Here is a 21,390-nt window from a genome sequence, read left to right as displayed (position 1 = left end):
GAATTAAGGTAAAAGAAAATTGTGGCTTGTTTGCTTTGCGCATGATTGTCTAAGTTTTTTGTTTTTTGTTTTCCAACAAATAATACAATAGATTATGGAAGACTATTGAACTGCCATTGTCATAGTCCAGAGTACACTTGCTCAACTTAATATGATGTTATTTGTGTTGATCTTGGGACATACGACCAATCGAACATGATCACTCCACCGATGGTCTACAATCTACCACACAGACCTCAGCCAGCCACTCCATATATTGTTGATTGGCCGGAAACAAAGTTCCATCACGATTCTATACTCTATCGATAGAAGCATTCTAGCCTATTTTGATTTAGTTAGAGAGGAGCGACTTCTGATTGGAGACTCCCCCAACAACCTCAACGTTATCCCAAGGCTCAAAGGTTTTGGGTGGGGCGGTCTAACCACATCACCAGTGCAACCACTCTCACAATCAATGCAGGGGTCCATTTCTTGCAAGAATCGTCGCACGAGTACCGCCCCACCCAAGACCTACTAAAGGAGACTCTAGTTCACATAAAACGACGGCAACAATCATAAATCTGCTATCTGTTTCTACATATAACACCAATGCTTTGTCGAAATTCTCTGCTTTCCACGGGCTTCTAAGAAGGGTTGAGTCCGAAACCACCCCACCAAACATGCATGAAGTTTTTCCTTCAGCCACAACATTTCTTTTTTATTTTGTTTTTTTTTCATTCAAGTGATATTTTGGGAGGAGGGAGAGAGAAGTTGCAATGCACGATATTTCATGGATGTTAAATCAAACAGAGACAGAACAAAATGCTTGTCAATCTTGTGCCAAAGCAGCAAATCCAGAAATTCATTTCAACATGCTGCTTCTACATCATAACATCATAACATCATACAAATACAACAAATACAGTATCCTTCCTAGCTGAAAATCATTTTGGTGGGGCTAAATTCCAATTATTTGAAATTTCCATATGCTTCTGGAGAAAACCGCCTGAGTAAGAGAAAATAACAGCAAGTAATCAAGTATTTAATGTCACAATACAAATACTGACGAGTGAAAGTGAGACCAGTATGAAGATAATGGCATGAGTTCAAAAGCATTAGAAGGCTGAGCAATGGATTTATTTCCGTCACGAAGAAAATTTAAACAAATCAATAAAAACACAGGAAGAACTCTGTCAAAGCTGTTGTAATTTACATGCTATTGTAGCCAACCAAATTTCCTACACGGGGACATATAACACAGTAGCTTCACCACTGTGTGGACTTATGCCTTGCTTATGCTTCTATGACTAAGCATTCTTTTATGGCATACCATGCTTTCTCCCAAGTGGTTTGTTATGGTTCACTACCTGCTCACATTTCAAAAGAAATGCTAATGGGCACCCCGTGTCTTATGGATTTTCTATATCTCCTCTTCTTGCAGAACAATGGATGCCATCTCGTCTAACTTCTATTTAGTTTGAGTATCTCAGAAGGGTGAAGAAAACTATGATGGGAAAGATTTGAGAGTATATCTTCAATTTATTCTATTTAGTTTGAGTATCTCATCAAACTTCTAACAGCATGAACAAAGACCTTTCAACTATCCCTAGGTGACATTCTGTTTAGGACTTAGAAGCACAAACTTGGTGCAGGAACAGGAACTGTGTGTGAAAATGACTGTTCTTGGAAATTCCTAATTTTGGGGAATCCAAGAAACATGCATAACAAGTTCACCTAAAACTAGTAGAAACCAAAGAGGAAACCACTTAAACAGCATAGACTAATAACAGAACCAGGAAAAACAAAACCAGAACATAATAATATAATCCAAAGCATCTGTAACCTAATACTAAAAGCATCTTTTAAGTTTATGGGAAACACCAGGAATTAAAAACAGTAGTGATTCATCGTAATTTGTAAAGAAAATTGATAATTTCTATAAAACATCTCATTATGAACCAAGAAATGGTACAAAATACTTAAACGTTACAATGTCTTACATTTCTTTAATAAAAAAACATTTATTCCATCAACAAGCACAAATTGGTACTAATGCATTCAGGTCATTTTCTACCAAATTAATTTATATCGCATGTGGATGCGGGCATAATACTTGATAGAAAAAAATTAACTAGGCATGCTGTATGCAAACAGTGAGCCAGATACTAGGATAATTTTCTTCCTCAAACGCTGCATGCATAATCATCCAATGCAGGTAATGCAAATTCTTTACTCCTTATACTAGGGGTGTTCAAATAACTGGCTCCAACTGACCAGGTTGGTTCAGATTCTTTTTTATTTTATTTTTATTTTTTTAATAGAGACATTGTATTGAGAAAAAGGAGGATAAGGAATCCGCCAAAACAATACAAGAAAGAAAAGACAGACTCCAAGGAGTTGAAAATAACAAAAACAAAAAAACTAGAGCCACTGCCTTACAACCCCCTCAAGAAGGAGTTAAAGACGACCTTATACGGCGTAGTTATTTTAAAACGGTGTTGAAGTCTCTCAGGTTGGTTCAGATTCTCAGTATCCTATGGGTTTGTTTCAGTTATATACTTAGGAGTGTGATCAAGTGGGTTAGTTGAATATTGTGTGGTTCTGAAACCAACAAAACCGCTCCAGTCCGAATATATATAGAGTGACAAATATAAGAAACTCCACCAGGGTAGATGGAAGTGCAATCTCCACTAGTAATATTCTGATCAACATTGTAATACTTACCTGTTTGCTACAGCTTCAATAAACTGAGTGGGAATAGAATCCTACATAGCTTAAGGCAAGAACATCGATGCATATGTAAATTAACTGTATTTTTGTCCAAGTTGTCATTACATTTAAGCTCTAGTTTTGAACCTTTTAGAAACTAGGACAAGTATGATCTTCCATGAGTTACCAGCCCTATGAACCTGATATAGATATCTACAGTACTCTTAAGTCTTAACTACGGTTTCAGGAGTCTTCTTAACTACTGTGGTCATGTCACCAGAAACCGACCATAAAAACCTACTGCAGTTTGAAGCATCAGGAATGAAATGTAGTGTAAAACATCTTGGACTATGACATTTGTATCAGGCAAGCAGAAAATGCGCGGAAAATTATAGACCACAGATCCAATAAGAAAAGAAAAAAGGAGCATTATTGTTTTATTTTGTTCTTCAAAATAGTTCAAGAGTTTCATACCAATGACACAAACCCAGGAACACAAGGCATGATAAAATTCAACATCCAAACATCCAATTATCTTCAACCAAAGGTAGTAGGGGGTTAAACTAACCTTTTCTTGATATAGGGTTGATATGGTGGCGTGGTCCTTCAAAGATCCAATTATCTTCATCAAGAGATTTAACCACCTTGTTAAGTGCGTCCATCAGATCAGATTTTATAACTGCAATTTAGAAAATAAACACTCATTTCAGATAAAGAATATGCATTGGTAGCCACAGAAGCTTAAGAAAAGGCATTTTATAGTACTCATTTATCAAATCTTAACGTTTGTCTAAAATAGGTGCTTGCTTGGTCTATTTGAGTTGATTGATTTCTTACTCTCCATTCACAAGAACAAAACAAGGAATGATTTTTACATGAAAATTTAACCCGGTCAGGTATTTTAAGACTCACACCTAAAACCAACTGTAAAGAAAAGTAAGTTCATAAAACATTTGCCATTGTTCCAAAACCTGCCATAAAAAAAATTTAATTGATAAAAGTTTAAGCCACCCATCAGAGAATAAAAGCATCTCTCCAAACATTCCCACACAATTATCACTAGAAGCTCTCTGAAACCCACTTTTATCCATTACCAATAATGCAAAAATGCAATAACATAGATATACAATAACAACAATAATCACCCAAAAAAAAAGAGCAATGGTTAAAGAAACAAACCAAGCATTGCCTCTTCTTTGCGATCTTGAATAGAAATCAGATCAATGGGGAAGAAGAAGTCGTCTGTAGACAAAGCAGGATTGCTGCTGCCATTTCGTTCTCCTCTTTCTCCAGCTATTGCTGTTGTTGATATTGAAGAATGTGCTGGTGATGAACTACTCATCTCTCTCCTTCCTTCTTCAATTCTTATTTTCCTGGAAAATTCTCTTTCTCAGACTCACACCAGGAAAATTCCTAACTTTCAATACACTTTCGAATTTGGGTTTATCAGTTTTTGGCTCTCTTCCAAAAGTTTTAATCTTTATCCAACGTTTGACTCCCTAAATTACACTTTCGCCCTTAAAACTTTGCCTTAATTACTTCTTCAACCAGCCGAAGCCTCTCTTTTTTTTTCTTTTTTTTTTCTTTTCTTTTGTCGTTCAACCGATTACTTAGAAGATCTGCTGCATAAGTACAGCTTTAACAGATTCATTTTTCTTTACCAATCAAAAATTTGAAATTGAAATTAGGTTAATGAATTCATAGATGCAAGGTTTCTTCTTGAAACTGAAAACCATTTTGTTTCAAGGTCGTTGCTTGCACCTTTGAGCATTGAGTTGCTTGCTATTTTTGTTATGGAAACTCAGAGGCCTCTTCGCCTGCCCAATTCCTTGTTCGTTGGACTTGTCTTGGTATTCTTCTCTGGCATTGGTTTTTGCATCCATTCTTCTGCAGTTTCAAGCGAGGTCAGTGCTTTTTGTTTCTTTTGTCCTTCAAGTTTTACCTATATATATAATACCTATGATGTTATTGCATTCTTGTTCAAGGGTTGCAATTGGTCATTTTCTTATTATGTACAAACAAAGCATGATCTGCCACGCATTTTGTGGGCTGTTTTGCTACTCATATTTAGAAAGCTTCTTGATAGTTTAAGAAATCCCACTTTGGTGTCTAATGACGTGATATTGACTGTGTGGTTAGCAGATCTCATAAAGTTCTGGCCTTGGGTGAGTTATGCATAGAATAAACATGCTTTTGTTTTGTCCCTTTTTTTTTTCTTTGGTTGGGGTGCTGAAAGACCATTTGGTAGGACAGAAACATTGCAATTGACAATGGTTCATAGCTTGAGTTATAATTGGGGGAGTACCTCTTATAGTTCATGGTGTGTGTGTGTGTGTGTGTGTGTGCAACCCCTCATGCAGAAACTTTGAGTCCTAATTTCTTGTTTCATTGAGACTACGTGCTGATCTTCTATTTCTTTTCTTTCTCCTTTTTCTCTTGTCCCTAAAACAGGTTGTCACTCAATTATAATCTGGATATGGTCCATAGTTATAGAATTTGGAAGCCTGATAAAATCAATTCACATTGCCTCTTTTCCAGCTGCTCTAAGATTCGGAGCCATTATGAACTTAAATCCACTACTCCAAAAAGATATATATAAAACAAAGAATGAACTAATGAAAGAACTTCCACATCTTGTTTTGGTGGTATGTTTATATTTCAGACAAGAAAGTAGACGTTCAATCCCTAGCTTGAATCCAATTTCTAGAGTTTGTTTTACACTGATCATCATAGTTACATGAAAGCAAATTCATCAACTTTAATCCATATCATCTTCTGCTCCAATCTGTTATTTGCAATGAATGCTTCTTTCTCTGCATAGAGTGGCTGACTTGCCATATGCCCAATGCCATAAATTTGGAAGCTCTCTTCTCTCAAAGGCTCCACTATTTAAGAGTTTGTTAGAGCCTTTGTATCAGCATAAGGCGGATTGTGTTTGATTGCGATCTGGAAATCTTTGAAATGATAGCATTTCTGCATTAGCAATTAGGATTATCAGTTAAGGGCATGTGCATTCAGCTCACTAGTTTCTTGTTTGGCTTCCACAATCAAAGTACATGAACGATAGTTTGGTGTGTGGAGCCTGCTTGATCCCAAGTACTGAATGCAACCTGAACCCCGTTTGAATAATTACCTTCCTGTTATAACCAGAACAACTAATTGATTTCAGCAAATTAGCATAGAACTCATCATTGGGAACTTAGGTATGCTACTAAAACTGAAACTCTGAAGCATTTTAAGCTGTTTTCCAGTTGCATCATCAATGATTATCCTAAATAATAATAACAATCTTTTTTGCTGGATATCTGGCATGTTATGTTGTTTGATTGTGAATCAAGACTGCACGTTCACACATGTTTCCACCTACTCAACAGCCCCGATTCACAATCTAACATAACAAGCCAAATTGTCGAACAAAGAAAATTACTCTCTTTACAAATTATAAAATAAGGTCATGAATTTTGATGTCAACAACACTCTAATTTATATTATGGAATTCTGGGATGTCATGAATAATGGAAATTGGTTGAAGTAAAAGCAATGAAAGTTCGACAACATGAAAACTGCACTTAAGGCTAACTAGTAGAGATTGTACTTGGGTCTAACAAGTTCATTAAGTTTATGATACAAAATTCTTCACCTTATAAGTATTTTTCTCTAGATGAATACATATTTTCCTTTTTGGCTGGAAATACCTATTATAAATACCTAAAGAGAGACTAATTCTTTTTTTTCTCCCTCATTTAATTTACTTTTTTAATTTTGTTAGTTTATGTTTTTTTCTTTTGATAAGTAAGCACTTGTTTTCATAATTGACAGAAAGTTTACACTATCATATATTGTTGACTTGATCTTCCTTCTGTAAGATTCCTTCTTTTAATTTTTCAGGTGGGAAGCTGTGATGCAAACTATGATGATAGTGACTCAAAGATCAGTGCCTTTTGTAGTTTCAAGAAGTATATTATGCAATCTTATTATGCAAAATATGAAAACTTGTTAGATTCAGATTTCCAAGATTTTATAGGACAAGAACTTCCTTTTGGTATGTGTGAGGTGCTTCCCCATGATCTGAGTCTTGTGCTAAAACTCTCAATTTTGCATCGGAATCTGATAGGCCATGGTTCTCATCGTCATCTCACTTCATCCATCAGAGTTAATATCAAACCAGAGTCCATATCTGAGTTACCAACTCACCATTGTGAGGTCATAATCATTGAGAGACTGCCATCTGGGGTATTTGCAGATCCATTTGAGCTTCAACATCTCCTTCAGCGTGGTGGTATCTATCCTTCTTGTTTCTCCTCTTCTTCTTCCCCTTCTTCCCCCTCAAATGAAAACAAAATATTACCCATAACCTGCTATCCAGAGATATTGCACTGATTTCGTTTCTTGTAATTGAATTTTTCCGTGTAATGCAGTATATAGCAATATCGCTGTATTTGGAGATACCAATTTAGAGTCTCCTTCATTTCTTTCCAATCGTTCTGCTGTCGAAGTTCACATGGATATTGGTCATAATCTCTTTCTGAGACATGCTGAAGAGTTTAACATCAACGTAGAGATTCCATTACATGCACGATATCCAGTAAGTGAAAAGGTTATGTGTGGAACTGTAACTCTGTCTGGTTTCCCTTTAGTTATTTATAGTTCGGAAGATTTTTTCATCTATGCTAGTTCTATATTCATTCAGCATTGCGTATATGGTTTGAAATAGGGATATGTGAACAAATAGATTATTATTCATGCATACTTGACGAGGACTACGTCCACTGGTATATACAGAGACCGGCTGGCATTTTCTCATGATTGAAATCTGAGAAGAGCCTTTGTGTGTGCGTTGGACACTGTTTTTGTTTTTAATTATCGGGAATATCATTCTTTTGCGTAGAGAGAACCAGCTGCTATATTCTTTATTTTTATAATTTTACCTTTGCTTTTCTGGGTGCAGCCTCTTAGTGAAAACGGCTATTGGGAAGTCAAGTTTGGTGTACCTGATTTGTTCATGCGTTGCAGTGTTGAGGGAAAGTCACATGATGAAAGCTGTTTATATAAGGTGTCAGAGATTACTGGTTCTAAATTAACATATGGTACAGTTGTCTGGAAAATACCTTCTGGGATGAAGGTGCATGCTGGAATTGTATCCATTTTCACTTTTGTTGCAGCCTTATTTTCAGCTATTTTAATTGCTGCTACATCCATATTTTATTCAGACATCAACTCGAGCAAACATTTGAAAGAATCTTAATTCATTAAACAAGTTTGTTGCTTTACAGTTAGCATTCATTTTGTTGTTTTGTTTTCATAATTTACACCAAACTCCCATATTCAATCTATTTTTTGAGCGACTTATTTCCCATTCTCACTTTAATCGTATCATACAACATCAGCTTTTTTATTTTCAATGACAAAATAAAAAGATACAAAGATCAATATTCCGTGTATCATACAGGGCTTTGAGACAAACACTAGAAGGGAAATTTAAAAACCAAATATTCAGATTACAGACAGTCTTGCTTCGAATAGGTAAATCAATCACCTGTCCTTGACATTAATCCTCTCATACCTACTGATGGATGCATTTCCTATGGCTCCTGAAAAGGACATCATATGGACTGGATGAAAAGGGTCAGTCATCTTAAAAGTAGGATTAATTTCTTGTTGCAAATATTCATTTGTAGTATACCATATCTCAATAGATTAGCGTAATTCCCAGTAGAGCTGGACATTTCAAACCGAAAAATGGCCAATCCAAATCGGGCCTAATCGGCCATACAGGTGACTTCCAACCTCAAAGCTATGTTGGAGAACAATCAGAATATAACCAAATAACAGAATAAAAACAGTACAAAATATATTCTCTATATATAATCAAATCAATACATCAATATAATGAATTACAAATACTGACTTGGATAGATGATAGAGTCCTACAAAGTTACAGTATCCTTTAGACAATATTTTCCATTTACCCTTGTGCTTGTAGTTCGATAGGAGTCTGCCCACAAAGATTAAACTATCACAAATCAAAGCTTAAACACTGTGGCTTTGATTTCTAACGAACAAGATTTCCTTCATAAGTGCCCTAAGAAGGACTTAGGTATGGAATCGTCAATACATCTTAGAATTTGGACAAGCGAATTAGTGGTTAGTCTAAAACCCTAGTGCTCATTAAAATTTGGAAGCCGAATAACCTTACAAATCTTACGTGATGTCCTTTTACTTCCTATTCCTTCCCCGACTTGATAGTTTCAATTGCTTGTTTCGTTTAGTTTCATTTAATCGTTTGTTTGCTTTTAAATCGTTGCATATCTTTTTAGTTCTGAGTTGTGTTTCGTTTTTTTTCTTTTTCTGTTAGTGTTAAGTAGTTAAGTTATAAATTGAAAATCCAAAAAAAAAAAAAAAGTCTTGAATTGAGTTAGGTTAAAGAACTAGAACTGATCACTAATGTTCATGGGAACGATACTCGTACTTGCATCACACTGTATTATAAATTGATTCGTGCACTTGTGAGTTTTAATTTGATTTAAATTGATCTAATATTTAGGTTGGTTTAAACATACATCAAGTTTTTGGCGGTGTTGCAAGAAAGAAAATGTGCCACTTGTGACTGATTTCACTCTATTTGTTTCTACAAAGCAAAACTTCGCCCATTTCTAATCCTTTTAGGAGAATCCAACTCAAAGAGAATTTTAGAAAGATATGTTTCATCATGCACCATCGTCGAGTTGTATGTAATTCTGGTTTATTGAAATGTGCAAAGATTTCTGTTTTTTTATTTATTTCTCAAATAAAACCTAGTGAGATTAGAAATAGAAGAGTTGTTGCCAAGCTTGAAAGAAGGGAGAGAGTTATGACCTTGGATAAGAGATTATGAAGAAAAAAAATCGAAAACTCTTTGTAGAGAAAACAATGGCATATAGGATACTTTGGGATTTGGAAGGGATGAAGTAGAAGAAATGTGTGAAAGAAACCGAGAAAATAATATTTTTTCTTTTGGGAGAAGCACTGAAAATTATTTACCAGAAAAAAAAAAAAAAAAAAAAATCGGATGAAGAGCCTCTTTCAATTGGTTTTTTATTTTTGATTTTATTTATTTAAGAATTAAGAAAGAGAATCCAACCAAAAAAAAAAAGTGTATTTTTTATTTAGTTGAGTTTATTGTTTTAGACTGCTGTATATTGTTGGATTAAATCCAACGGCTGTTGATTAAGAAGCTCCCTGGTCCCTGGCACAGAATTGATATCCAGTCATCAGGTCATCAATTCACAGCCGTTGGATCAACTTTAAAACAAGTGCAACGGACAGATTAGGCTAATGTACGTAGTGCTTTGTGGGCTCTCATCTGCATCTCGCGCCACCACCTTCCACTCTCTCTCTCTCTCAAATAATAATAATAATAATAATCTCTCAACTTTCTTCAATTTATCCTTGTGTATTTGAGTTTCAATTATTTTACCTGAGCTTGGTTGCTGCCCAAGCATCGCGCGGTTTGTTGCCAAGGTAAGGATTTTTTTCGCAATTTTTTTGGGTTCCTGTTGATTGCTAGAAGGATTTCTCAATCCCTGCGATTTTGCACAGAAATTGAAGGTTTTGTTCTTGGGATCCAATTTTTGGGCGTGTTTCTCTGAATTGAGTATCCTATTTGGCGCGTCAATGTTGGTTATATAACATTATTTTTCTGCCGTGGTGAGCTTTGATATGGCTATGCCCTTAGGTTTGTTTGTGGCGTCCTTTTTGAAATAGTGGTTGTGATTTTTGTCGATTAACTTTCTTGATGGGTTTGATTTTATTTCTACTCAATTGGGTTTTGCTGTCTTACTTTTGCTTCTTGATTTAACCTAATTTTCTGTTTGGATTGTTGCAATTCAATTGGGATGCTTTATTTTTTGGTTTTTCCTTGGAATTTTCTATCCCATCTGCTGTTGTTTCGTGGATAGCCTCATGATTTGGACTGGATTTGCTGTTTCATTTTCTTTTCGTCTGTTCCTCATATTGGGACATGCTGATGTTGTGTTGATTGCTATTGACAGAATAGCGTCTTCCGAAAGATCCATCACCAAACAACTAGAGAAAGGAGGCTCCGCTGATTGCTGAACACAGTCACTTAAGGATTGTCTGTAGACATATCAAATATGTATCATCCCACTAGAGGCGGTGTTCGTGGTGGTCGAGATCGTAAGCGCTCTCTCTAGGAGATTCTTATCTTTCATTTGCTTCAGGGAAAATAGTGAACATTATGGTAGAATTGCAACTCAAAGATTAGGTTTTTGTTGAGATTCATGTAGGCAGGGAGGGAATTTTATTTACTTTAAAAAAAATTCCCACCGATGAGATACACAGAAGTGTATAGTTAACTTTTTAGTTCTTTTACCGATAATTTCCTCTGATTAATGCTTAAAAATAATTGCTTCTAAAATCCTATTCTTAGCTAACCATTTGTTCTTTAGTAGAAATCATGAATTTAGTGACTTGGTGAGAAAGTTGTTCGTCTATTCTAGAGAGCTGCATAGAAAAACTTGAACATCTGATGTGGGACGGAAAGGGAGTTTAGGGATCAGAAAGACAGGGGAAGTAAGAAAGGAAGGTAGAGTAGAAAAACAAAACATGGGGGCAATAGGATTTTAATGTTCAACATTCAATATTCAATATTCAATATTCAACTCTACTCAATTAGCTCGGAGTAAGGCCTCTTGTATAATAGGAAGTTGAAGCACAACAAGCCAATGAAACCTAGAGTGAAACCCTGATAATAGTAGGGACATAAACCCAACTAGTTAAAGAGATCACAATTGAAAATTATGTGTACTCTAAATAGTAGGAAGATCCTAAAATGGAAAAAAATGTATGTAATTCTTAATAACATAAACAAACCCCCAGTAGATGCCTCTATATGATCTCCATCACATATTTATGTGTAAACCACATTGACATGATCAATGAACATAGTGCTCGTACATTTAGGTGCATCCTTATGCTTGGAGGCTTAATAATCTTTTTATGTCTAATGAACTTTCTGCTTCTCCCTTGATGTACAGAATTTAGTTGGGATGATGTGAAGGTTGATAAACATCGAGAAAATTATCTTGGTCACAGTATCAAGGCACCTGTTGGAAGATGGCAAAAAGGTGAGACGTCTTGTTTGTTCACATTGCTATAATTCATTCATTTTGACCATTTCACATGAAATTTTCAATTTGGTTTGAAGTTGCAAGTAGTTTGGGTGTTTTTTATTTTTTATTTATAATTATTTTTTAGTTTTAACAAATAGCCCAACCATCATACTTTTAATGAAGATGGCCACTTTTAAAAAAATTATAAACCTAGCTAATTGTTAAATTGAAAAGACTAAGATGCCCTTTCCAACCCAACGTTACTCTGATATTTTTTGTTCTTTACTTTGTTTTGTTTTGCCGCTGTCTTCGTTTCTGTTGTTGCCAATTGTCCCTGTTCCTACCTTTTTCTTGAGAGGTAGGAACAACGGCAATGAACTCTGTAATGCCCTTGCAATTCTTGTATCATTGGCAATAATTTGGTCTCATTCTTTGAACCATGTCACAAGTATTGACCTTTCCATATTTTTGGATCACTAATTATTCATACTACTGGAAATTGGGCCAATACATATCAAGTCAGCACACATTCAAATTTGTTAACATTTCTTTGGAACCTATTGATGAAAGACAAAATTCAGTTTCCCTAAAGCGTTGCAAAGAGCATTGCTGACATAATTTTGGGTGTAGACGGTAGTTATGAGTCCCTTCTTGTCTGCTAAAATTTTCTGTTGTATGACATGATTGGATTTGGTTCGACTGTAGTGCTTTTGGGAATTTTGTTCTTGCACAGTATCTTAAGTTTGTATTCTACTGGTACTTAACTCTACAATGATGCTTGAATATATCATTTATAAAAGGGATTGATGCATTTCCTTATTTTGTAAGGATAATCCACTGCTATGGGTGAAATGTATGAGAAGCCTCTTTTGTTCAAAATAAAGAAGTCGTGGAGTCTTTTAAATGTCTGCTTTTAATTTTTTTTACACTTAGGTTTTCGGGGCATTGGATTCTCACCAATGTTTGCGTTAGGGTCTAATCTCTAGAAATTAAAGTGGTTATCTGGTTAGACAGCTACTAGCAAAGTTAGTGTACATACTGATTTTTATGTAGTGTTGTTTGTTTTTGTTTGTTTACAGGATTTTTTGCCTTTTTCCTTTTTCCTTGTTTTTTTTCTTTTCATCCACTTGTAAGTCTTGTGTGCAAAGATTTTACAATTGTTCAGTTATTGGTAAAGATGTTTACAACTGTTTGTTATATTGGTTCAACAGGTAAAGATCTACACTGGTATACGAAAGACAAAAAAACTCAGAATGCAGAAATGGAGGCTGCAAAAGAGGAGATTAAAAGAATTAAGGACGAGGAGGAGCAGGCTATGAGGGAGGCTCTTGGTTTAGCTCCTAAGCGTGCAAGCCGAGGTCAAGGTAATCGGCTTGATAAGCATGAGTTTTCAGAACTTGTGAAGCGAGGCTCTACTGCAGAGGATTTAGGTGAAGGGCATGCTGAAGCAGCACGTGTACATGGTCTTGGTTTTTCAAGGTATGTAACTGAACTGAAAGTGAAAATAATTAATTAAGTGGTGCCTTGGCTTCTTCCTTTATTTTGTATGTAGTACTAGCTCTATCTAAATCTAGTCATATTGTTGTTGCTGGTTTTGATGTTTTGTCTAGTATAGGTTGGGAGGTGTATTTCTTGCTGAATGATGATCCACTTTGATTGTACTCTCCATTTCTATTAATGCAATTATTCTGTTTACTATACCAAAAAAAAAAAAAAAAGAGAGAGAGAATACGTTGCATGGTTTTCATAACAATCATTTTCTGAGTGTTTTAAAAAAATTAAACAATTTGGACAAGATGTCCACTGGATCAGCAATTTGGAGAGCTTCAAAATAGCACCTACAACCCTGACCAAGCGGGTTGGGTTGGTAGGTTGGCAGGTTAAATGCCCACCACTACCAAAACGCCATGCCCAACACTAACCACACCACAATCTACGAGCTCTCTAATATCCATTCACCTGAAAAAATAGTTGATTAAAAAATAATTTCACCTGAACAAATAAAATACCATTGCGATGACCCCACATAACATGGTGATTGAAGTTTTTATGCCATGTCCGGGTTAAAAATCAATAGAGCCCAGTGCTCAATTGCAGGTATTAGGAGTTGGCAAAGGTCTTGGGCTGTGAGGTGGGAAGCTAGCCTCTAAAGTATTTGGGGTTGCCTCTTGGAGTGAATCCAAGAGCAGCCAATTTTTGGTGCCCGGTAGCGGAAAAAGTGGAAAGAAGGTTAGAGGGCCTGGAGTAAGGCCTTGTTTGTCAAGAGGGAAAAGGATGATTTTAATCCAATCGGTGTTGAGCAGTTTCTTAAGTTACTATCGGCCTCTTTTTAAAATTCCTTGTAGTGGAAGGGAAGAACCATTTGGTGAGATGAGAAATTGTGTCTCAAACCCAAAGAGGTTTCTGGGTGGGTAATGTAGTAAAGAGACCTGAATATTTGCTTGGGAAGTGGCTGTGGGTATTCCAGACAAAGACAACTACCCTTTGATATGCCTGTAATAAAAATATAAGTTTAGCTTATCTGAGAGTGGCTGGGATCCCAAAATTGAGGCTAGAGATTCAAGTTGATGCCCATGGACAGATAATTCTAAAGGGATTGCTTCTTTTACACCTTGTTTTCATTCGGGGTGGGAAATGGGGAAAGAGTGAGGTTTTGGGAAGAGATTTGGGCAGGGCAAACAGATTGTTGTTCGCTACATCTTCATCTCATGGATTATCCCAGTCTCTTAATTGGTCTGTTGCAAGAATGTGTGTAAATTCATCTTCTTTGCCTTTAAGCTGGGATTTTGGGTTTAGAAGACATTTGAATGAACCAGAAGTGAGAGAGTTGTTGTCGTTGCTGTCAATTTTCACTTGATTGTTCCTCATAAAGAAAATAGAAGAGTTTGGATATTGGAGTCTTCGAGCATTTTCACTTGTAAATCATTCTCAAAGCATCTTTTGGATAACCCTGCTTTCTCTATTTTTGCTCTATTTTTGCTCCCTCCTTTGTTATTTGGAAAGCCAAAGTTCCTCCCAAGGTACGACTGGTAGCTTGGTTAATTTCTCATAGGAAGATCAAAACTTGTGATATGGTTCAAAGAAGGCAACCCTCCGTTTCCCTGTCTCCCCACTTGTGTGTTATGTGCAGAAATTCCTTGGAAAGCATGGATCACTTGTTGCTGCCCTGTCCAGCGGCTTCTTCTTTGTGGTTTCAGTTAATCAAGGAGAAAGGTTTATGCTGGTCCATCCCCGTGTCGTCTAATGTGCTGTTATGTGAGAAATTTAGATTTTTTGGTGGAAAGAAAAGGGGTGTAGTTCTGGGGAGATGTGCTATGATGGTTATTTTCTAGGTTCTTTGGGTTGAAAGGAACAGAACGGTTTTTGTGAATATGTTGAGTGAGGAGGTTGATTCTTATGGGATAGAGTGCATTTTTGGGGTCTTTGTGGGCATCTGTAGTTTCAGAGTTCAGGGAGTTTATCTTTTTCTGTCTTTTTGTCAGATTGGAAAGCATCTGTTTTGTAGCTCTCTGGAATTCTGTTCTTGTTTTGGTGTTCTCCCTCCCCTAGGACTGAGGTGTTGGTGCAGTTTGCATGTCTAGTTTTCTTTTAGAAGTGGACTTCATGTTCACTTTTGTTGTACTGTTTTATGTTTAATAAACGTTCACGTTGCATATGTACAAAAAAACAATGGCCATGAAATCAGCTTATGATGTAGAAAATATTAGGAAAGGGACTCCAAGTCCAAGGGGCCAACATGAGATCATGAGAAAGGAATGGTTGTGTTCAAAGACTGTCATGCGGCTTACTCTGCAGTTGGGATGAGTATATTAACGTGGGCAAAACACAACAGGAGATGGAACCAACAAAACACATCTTATTTAAGACTTTTGGGATTCAACTTTGTAGATTGCATTATTTAAGACTTCTTGTTATCTGGGTCATAAACATGGTGATAGCTGATGTCATAAGCTCAGCCCTAAAACTAATTTTTGAGGACAAGCCTTACCATGGGAAGGTAGTATTGATATATGATAATAAAAACATGTTTTATATATAACGATTTACAATTTAAGTTTATTGGTAGTAAATTTACGTTCATATCACCAGCCTGCAGTGTAGTCTTCTTTTTGTTTTGGTTGGTATGTGTTTAGTACTTTATGTTTTGCCTTCCATTGTTCTTTTCTTTGCGTAGCTTAATTCTTCTTGATCTGTTTTGCCCAATAATTCAAAATTTTGTCTTGATCTCACTGCAGAGCACCTTGCCCTTGGGATGAGTCAAGTTCCCTTCCATCTACAGTCAAGGACGCTCCACCTGAAATGGGAAACATGACTGTGCCTGATTCACCACCAAAAGAAAAAAATAAAGAGGAATTAGATGATGAAAGCAGTCGAAAGAAAAGGAGGCGTGAAGAGAGAAAGCAGGAGAAGCATGAGAGGCGTGAAAAGCGCGAAAAGCATGGAAAACAGCATTCCTCAGATGAGAGAAGGAAACACAAGAAACACAAGGAGAAGAGGAGACATGATTCAGACTCTGAATAATATTTCAAGGTTTTGTGAAATATTGTCACAACTTTCAATGGAGATTAGTAAGTTCTTTGTAAATCATACATGAACTATCCACTGTATTTTTCTGTGCTGATTGACCGGAAATTCATAGTTGGTTTTAGATTTTCTGTTGGCAGATGGTAACCTTGGGTTTAGTTTGGACCCTCTTATTCTGAAAAATAACTTGAATAAATTATTATATTTGCTGTTGGTGTTAGTTTAAATAATGTGCAATGCATCTTAATTTGGACCATCCGTGCCATGTAATCTACGGCCCTGTCACCTATCCATGCTTGCAAGGGGTCTTATTTCTTTTTTTTTGTTTTAAGAAAATGAGACGTTTCTGAATTGCAGTGGAGAATGCTCAATGTATCAATGTATTAGGAAAACAAAAATTTGGGGACCCTGTGATCACACCTTTGGCTATAAAAACCTTCATATATGCTGAGTTATTGAGAGAATCTTACATGTAATTGGTTGTATAATCATGTCTTTATCTTTCTCATAGCATGACTAGTCTAGTTACTTCAAGCGATGGATAAACACATAATTATATATCTGTCATTGATTTTTGAAAGTTTTGTCAAAGTTTCTATCTTTCCCTTTCCCATTCTCTCTTCCCTCTCTTCCAGCCAAAAAAACAACAAAAACCAACAAGGTTTCAAATTCTAACATCAAAGCAAAATCCTAACTATATATATTGGTTTGCTATTAGCACCCATAGAATTTCATTTATCTCATTCTTCAACACAAATTCTTCCTGTCTGCGTTCTCAAATGGCAGGCCTCATCCCTGAACTAGACCTCGAAGACCTCGATCAAGCTTCGAAGACCAAGAATTCGAAGGACCCACCTGCCCTTGTCGATCCCAGAGACTTGACGTTTGCAGATTCGTTCTTGGATTTTGAGTCTGGTTTAAAGATATACCAAACCCTGATATGGCAGAAACAGGGGAGGTCAAGGTTGAGATGGTTGAAGAAGAGTCTATTGGAGAGGCAAATGGCGGTGAAGGCCAAAGGCAAATTCTTAATGTGTAAGACCCAATTGGTTGTGGGTCTGAATAGACTGTCGATGGTTCTGTGCCAATTGGTTGTGTGGAGGAGGACTCTGAAATATCAGATAATTTGAGTTGTTCTACTGAGGAAGAGCTGGGGAAGGTCAGTTTGCTTGGAGGGTGCGATCAAAATTCGGTTCTTGATGGTGGGAATTGTACGAAGAGTGAAGTGAGTCGTAATTCTGGAGGAGGAGAACCAGATAATAATGAGACCGGGAATGAAATTTCAAAGTCCAAGATTGAGGATGAGAATGCTGCAAGAAAGAATGCAATCCTATTTAGAAAACAGAAACTTGTGTCTGTGTAGGAAGATTTATGTGATCGCTGCGACCATAAACCAGGAATCCTAACAAATTACAATATAGGAAAGAAGTATTAATTTCAATCGGACTATCTAAAAGGAAAGTAAATACAGCCTTGAATAAAAATGGAAACTAAAATTACCTGATCGGAGAAGGGAAAAACTTCTGTATAGACTCCACAACTCAAGGTTAATTCCATAATTTGCAAACCTTTCCTCTTTAGATTCTTGAAACCTCAAATTCATCTCTCTCTCAGTTTTCGTTGCTACATTAAGCCTTGTGCATTTCTTGTCTTCAATCTCTCACCCCTGGATAAAACACGATCATCCCTTCATTCTCCTACTAACGGAAGTCTCATCACTATTCTTAGTATTGATGGAGGTGGAATAAGAGGGATTAAACCTTTTCTTTTAAGCATGTAAGGCTCGCAAATTATTTTTTTCATGTAGTTGCAGGGACGAGCACATATGGCCTTGTTGCTTACTACCCCAAATGAAAATAATCGTCTTGTATACTACTAAAGATATCATCCTTTTTATCGCAAACACTGCCCTAAAATCTTGATCTAGGTGTATTAATTGTTGACAAGAGATCACATTGTTCTACTATGTTTTGTATGCATACGATATTACTTGTACAATAGCTCTCTCATTGTCAATAATTGCACATTATTTCAAACTGTTTAGGAGGACCCAAATATGATGGGAATGTATTTACATAAATTGTTGAAGGAAAATTAGAGACAAACATTTGCATGACACATTGACTAACGTTGTAATCCCGTATCTTTTGATATAAAGCCAACCTCAGTTATTTTCAACTATCAGGTTTGTTTATTCAACTAGTGAATTCAAGAGAACACATATCTCTCTGATGGCACCATCAGTAGAAGTTATGGAATTAAATTGATAGGCTGAAAGGTAGTGGCTGCTGAAGTTCCAATGCATATATCCGAGAGCAAAGCATCTAGGTTGGGGTATTTTTTCAACTAAAATCATGATCAACATATATACACAAAATCAAGAATTAATTATTTATTCACAAAAAGAGCAAACAAAGTATTAAATTATATACATATATGTGTTCGAATTAAGACACAATTAATAAACAAACCTGATAGTTGGGGAAAATAACTGCAGGTTGCTGCTTTATATCAAAAGATGGGATTACAACGTTAGTCAATGTGTCATGCAAATGTTTGTCTCCTAATTTTTCCTTCAACAATTTATATAAATACTTCCCATCATATTTGGGTCCTCCTAAAAGTCTGAAATAATGTGCAATATTGACAATGAGAGAGCTATTGTACAAGTAATATCGTATGCATACGAAAGGTACATAGTAGAACAACGTGATCTCTCTGTCAACAATTAACTACACCTAGATCGGGGGAAGATTTTAGGGCAGTGTTTGAGATAAAAAGGGATGATATCTTTAGTAGTATACAAGGGACGATTATTTTCATTTGGGGTAGTAAGCATGGTCGACACAAGGCCATATGTGCTCGTCCCATGCAACTACATGAAAAAAATAATTCTGCGAGCCTTACATGTTTAAAAGAAAAGGTTTAATCCCTCTTATTCCACCTCCATCAATACTAAGAATAGTGATGAGACTTCCGTTAGTAGGAGAATGAAGGGATGATCGTGTTTTATCCAGGGGTGAGAGATTGCAGAAAAGGCAACGCGCAAGGCTTAATTTAGCAACGAAAACTAAGAAACAGAGATTGAAGTTTCAAGAATCTCAAAAGAAAAGGTTTGCATGTTGTGGGATTAATATTGAGCTGTGGAGTTTATATAGGGGTCTTTTCCCGATCCGATCAGGAAATTTTAAATCCCATTTTTCATCAAGGTTGTATTTACTTTCCTCTTTGGATAGTCCTCCTATTGTAATTAGGACTTCTTTCCTGATGATCACATAAATCTTCCTACACAGACACAAGTTTCTATTTTAAAATATTACTGTATTCTTTCTCACACCATTCTCATTATTCTCTGGTTCTCCTTCTCCAGAATTACTGACTCACTATTTCACTCTTCATACCATTCTCACCGTTAAGAGCCGAACTTTCTTCATACCTTTCACTCCTCATACAATTCCCACCATCAAGAACCGAATTTTGATCGCACCCTCCAAGCCAACTGACCTTCCCAAGCTCTTCCCCAATACAACAACTCAAATTTCTGAGATTTCTGTTCGGACCTCTCCCTCTCTCAGTCTCTTTCCTCTCCAACCATCACCTGCCACGGTAGACGATACCCACCTCCGCCACCACAGATCAGCCCAAAGGTAACTTTTTGTTGTTTCTTTTTTTTTTTTTTGGTTTAATAACACTTAACATGCTTTTGTTTAGTTTTTTGGTGCAACTTCTTATTTTGATCCGTAATATTTGGCAATGCAATTGTGGTTGATTGTGTGATTTTCTTAGGGCTGAATACATTACAAATTTGATTTTGTTTTGATGTTCTGGAAGATTCATTTGCCTAACTTGAAGTGCGCTTAAAGTTGAACTGCTTGATAAGTGTGGTGCCTGTGTATTGGAGGTCACTGATAGTCTGCCCACTATGTAGTCGATAGTGGGTTCATCAGTTTAAACCTTACTCCAGCTTTCCACCTGTGTAGGAGGTAGATTGATTCCAACACATTATCCCTTTTTTGTAGGTCCAAATGAGTAACTTGTGTGGCAAGAGGCAAATTAGAATTTTTTTGCCTGTGTAAATATACATGTGCAGAGGCCAATATACCATTGCTGATGGCAAATATACCTGTGCAGGAGGAAAATCTGAATCACTTGCCTGCACTATTTCTTGTTCCAGTACTGTGGATGTGTATATCTTCTTTCTTTTTTGTGTATGCAGTTGTTCCATTCCTATATGATATACTATGGTGTTGTGCCCATAGATATACTTTGCTTTGTTTGTGCCTTGACCATGGTACCGTGCCCCTTGAATAGTGTTGTGCCTATATATATATATATATATATATATATATATAATTTGTGTGTTTGTTTATCTTCTTTGCCTGTATTAAGGGTATTAAGTGGATTCATTACTGTTCAGTTGTATTTCTTTACATGTGTTTGGTATTGTGTATATGTTTGTGCAGGCTAGTAATAGCACAGAAGCTCCATCTTTTTGAAATTTAAATGGCGACTCAAAACATAAAAACAAATGGTCAGGAAAAGTAAATGTCTAGTTGGACAATGGTCAATGGATAACCAGTCCATAAAATAGATTGCAATTTAATTATCTCTGAAGTTAATTCGTCTAATTAGTTTCTGCAGTGATATTTTTTGTTGGTGTTTGACTGGTCTGAGTTTTAGTTTATCATTGATTTTTCTGCTCATTCTTTGTCTTGTTGTCTTCATGTATATTTGCATATCTTGTACTTAGCAATTATTTTTTCCTTATTTTCCTAATTCCTAGTTCTCACTTGTGTGTATTCTAATTTTTTATTTTTATTTAACTTGTCTCTTGTGAATGCTATAGGGTTAATAAGACAGCTATAGGTTTCTTGGTTTTACAGATGATTGATGGAAGTGTAAAGAATTATTACTTGAATCGAATGTATCTATGCTTTACTCTTTTTCATGTAATATGGATGCATGATTTAACCTAGGGGACAAGCATATGCATATGCATATCTATTAAGGGCATGTTCACTTATCAGAAATGAGTGTTGGACTTATTCCAATTCCTTCTTATAATTGG

General features: G+C 36.1%; 3 protein-coding genes across 5 annotated transcripts; 2 read left to right on the top strand and 1 right to left on the bottom strand.

The window, feature by feature from the left end:
- Positions 1–746: 746 nt before the first annotated feature.
- Positions 747–4,148, bottom strand: SAMBA (valine-tRNA ligase). Its single transcript, XM_008239980.3, has 3 exons — positions 3,868–4,148; positions 3,257–3,367; positions 747–985 (listed from the first exon to the last, which is right to left on the bottom strand). The coding sequence occupies exons 1-3, from the start codon at positions 4,028–4,030 to the stop codon at positions 924–926; spliced, it is 336 nt and encodes a 111-aa protein (XP_008238202.1). The 5' UTR covers positions 4,031–4,148; the 3' UTR covers positions 747–923.
- A 157-nt stretch (positions 4,149–4,305) lies between these two features.
- LOC103336858 (phosphatidylinositol-glycan biosynthesis class X-like protein) lies at positions 4,306–7,958 on the top strand. Its single transcript, XM_008239981.2, has 4 exons — positions 4,306–4,592; positions 6,577–6,967; positions 7,107–7,273; positions 7,637–7,958. The coding sequence occupies exons 1-4, from the start codon at positions 4,482–4,484 to the stop codon at positions 7,931–7,933; spliced, it is 966 nt and encodes a 321-aa protein (XP_008238203.2). The 5' UTR covers positions 4,306–4,481; the 3' UTR covers positions 7,934–7,958.
- A 2,067-nt stretch (positions 7,959–10,025) lies between these two features.
- LOC103336856 (leukocyte immunoglobulin-like receptor family A protein) lies at positions 10,026–16,552 on the top strand. Of its 3 annotated transcripts, none has more exons than XM_089055710.1 (6): positions 10,026–10,188; positions 10,719–10,863; positions 11,724–11,813; positions 13,010–13,277; positions 14,929–15,011; positions 16,034–16,145. In XM_089055710.1, exons 2-6 carry the CDS (start codon positions 10,821–10,823, stop codon positions 16,108–16,110), a joined length of 561 nt encoding a protein of 186 aa, XP_088911836.1. In that variant the 5' UTR covers positions 10,026–10,188; positions 10,719–10,820; the 3' UTR covers positions 16,111–16,145. The 3 variants fall into 3 exon arrangements, with proteins under 3 accessions (XP_088911836.1, XP_008238200.1, XP_016650987.1); XM_016795501.2 differs by lacking the exon at positions 14,929–15,011 and adding an exon at positions 10,267–10,374 and having other exon boundaries at positions 10,044–10,188; positions 16,034–16,552; XM_008239978.2 differs by lacking the exon at positions 14,929–15,011 and having other exon boundaries at positions 16,034–16,552.
- The last annotated feature ends 4,838 nt before the right edge of the window (positions 16,553–21,390 follow it).

This window comes from Prunus mume, linkage group LG7 (assembly GCF_029339155.1).
Source record: "Prunus mume cultivar Tortuosa linkage group LG7, ASM2933915v1, whole genome shotgun sequence".
NCBI lineage: Eukaryota > Viridiplantae > Streptophyta > Magnoliopsida > Rosales > Rosaceae > Prunus > Prunus mume.
The sequence above is the reverse complement of the archived record's forward strand: the minus strand, read 5'-3'. Positions and strand labels throughout refer to the sequence as shown.